Here is a 2,053-nt window from a genome sequence, read left to right on the forward strand (position 1 = left end):
AGGTCAGTGAGTCTGACAATAAGTCTATTCACTGGTGTTCACTATTATAGGCACTGGTTGCCTTCTTGGCCAGGTCAGCGAGTCTGACAATAAGTCTATTCACTGGTGTTCACTATTATAGGCACAGGTTGCCTTCTTGGCCAGGTCAGTGAGTCTTACAATAAGTCTATTCACTGGTGTTCACTATTATAGGCACAGGTTGCCTTCTTGGCCAGGTCAGTGAGTCTGACAATTAGTCTATTCACTTGTGTTCACTATTATAGGCATAGGTTGCATTCTTGGCCAGGTCAACTTGCGGGCCTGAAGGCTGAATGTCACAACAGGCATCTGAGTTCAACTTGCACTGAAGAAGGGCAGTCAGGGTGTCGCTGTTCAGGTTCTTCCTGCAGTCTGTGTGTATCTTCCTCACCTGACTGAACACCCTTTCACAGTCAGCATTACTGTGAGGAAGACAAAGCAGGGCATGCATGACTTTCCTCAATACAGGAAATCTCACTTGTCCCATGGGGGGTTTCATTTGAAGAATGTTGCTCCAAACTTTGTCGATGGCCTTTCTGCTCCCAGATTCATCTTGAAGGGGAATGTGGCAGTCCTCCAGCAGCTGGTAGTCCTCATACTCTTCCTTCAGTTCCTCTAGGTTCACATTGGGGCAGAACTTGTTGGCAAGGCTGACAACTGAAATACACAAATGCAAAAACTGTAAACATATAAATAAAACAAAAGTTTGAAACAGTCAATTCAGTGCTTGTGTTTCTGTAAACATAATAACTAATTTAATTTTTTTTTATCACATTCTTATACTGATAGTTTTTAGCTTGACAACCAACAATCAAGTAAAAGTTGAAACTCTGTAAAACAATACATCAAGAAGAAAAACAGACAGTTATATTCTTAGAACATATTATACACATATATTCTTACACTGATAGTTTTTAACTTGTTACCTTTCAATGAAATATAGTTTGTTCAAGAAATGGTTGATTCTCTCTGAAACAATACATTAAGAAGTAAATCAGGCAGAATAATAATCTTACTGCTTGAGTAATCAGTGTCAGCTCGCCTCCCAGGATCAAGGATGACAAGACCACGAAGAACTCCATCATCAAATGGGAACTTCTTCAGCATATTCAAGTTTATTTATTATTTATTAGTCTGTCAACATATGTCAGTATAAGTTCCAGTAATGAACACTATCTCTGGATGCTAGCCGCAGGGAAGAATGACCAGTTAACTGATATTGCAAGACTTATTTTGTATGGATCAGCTGAAATTGTTTCGAGAGAATGTTATTGTAAAACTGTCACCAATGATATTGTAAAGCATGTGCTTATATCATGTATGATCAATATGAACTCTTTTGTTAAGATCTGGGATCAAGATGATGATGTTATTTTTGCATTTTTACTTGGTGGATGTCCAATAGAGTGTATCATGGAACTAGAAAGAGATGTAATAATTAATGTAAGCCATTTTAGAAGGAAATGGCGACATCGGCTAAAAAACATATGTATATGAACATTCTTGACTATGTCACTAATCCATGTTAATCATTTGCCATAAAATATATTATCACTGCATATTGTAATCTTCATTGAATTGGAGGAAATAAAGAATATGTATCTATCATGTTCACATTCTTGATCCTGTGCTTCCCTGTTTCCACAGGGGCTCCACCACGGGGTGACGGTGGCCCAGCCCAATGAGTTCGAAGTGAGACATCGCCCTAGCATCATCACCCATCTACCACCGCTTAGCGCGCCCATGAGGTAAGCATCGCCACCCATTTACCACTCAGATTTCTCACAGATTGTTTTACAAAACAGACAGTACTGTACTAATGCCAGTGCAGCCAATGTTGTCAGCTTTGAGGATCATTCCTTTTGAAAACACAATAGTCAATTGTTAGTACACAGTGTGTATGGGATAGAGACAAATCCATGCATAACAGGCTAGTTTATCTGAAACACAATGCATTCCTGCCCTTGCAGCTTTGTGTCTCTGTGATATGCAGATTATCATGATAGTAGTTAGAGCAGGGATGGTGATAGCATCA

General features: G+C 39.3%; 1 protein-coding gene across 1 annotated transcript; it reads right to left on the reverse strand.

Annotated features, from left to right (window-relative positions):
- Positions 1-241: 241 nt before the first annotated feature.
- Positions 242-1,352, reverse strand: LOC124253022. Its single transcript, XM_046686738.1, has 2 exons — positions 1,035-1,352; positions 242-675 (listed from the first exon to the last, which is right to left on the reverse strand). The coding sequence occupies exons 1-2, from the start codon at positions 1,123-1,125 to the stop codon at positions 242-244; spliced, it is 525 nt and encodes a 174-aa protein (XP_046542694.1). The 5' UTR covers positions 1,126-1,352.
- Positions 1,353-2,053: the final 701 nt, after the last annotated feature.

Source organism: Haliotis rubra, unplaced genomic scaffold, assembly GCF_003918875.1.
Source record: "Haliotis rubra isolate DU_JTF1 unplaced genomic scaffold, ASM391887v1 Scf53, whole genome shotgun sequence".
NCBI classification, from domain to species: domain Eukaryota; kingdom Metazoa; phylum Mollusca; class Gastropoda; order Lepetellida; family Haliotidae; genus Haliotis; species Haliotis rubra.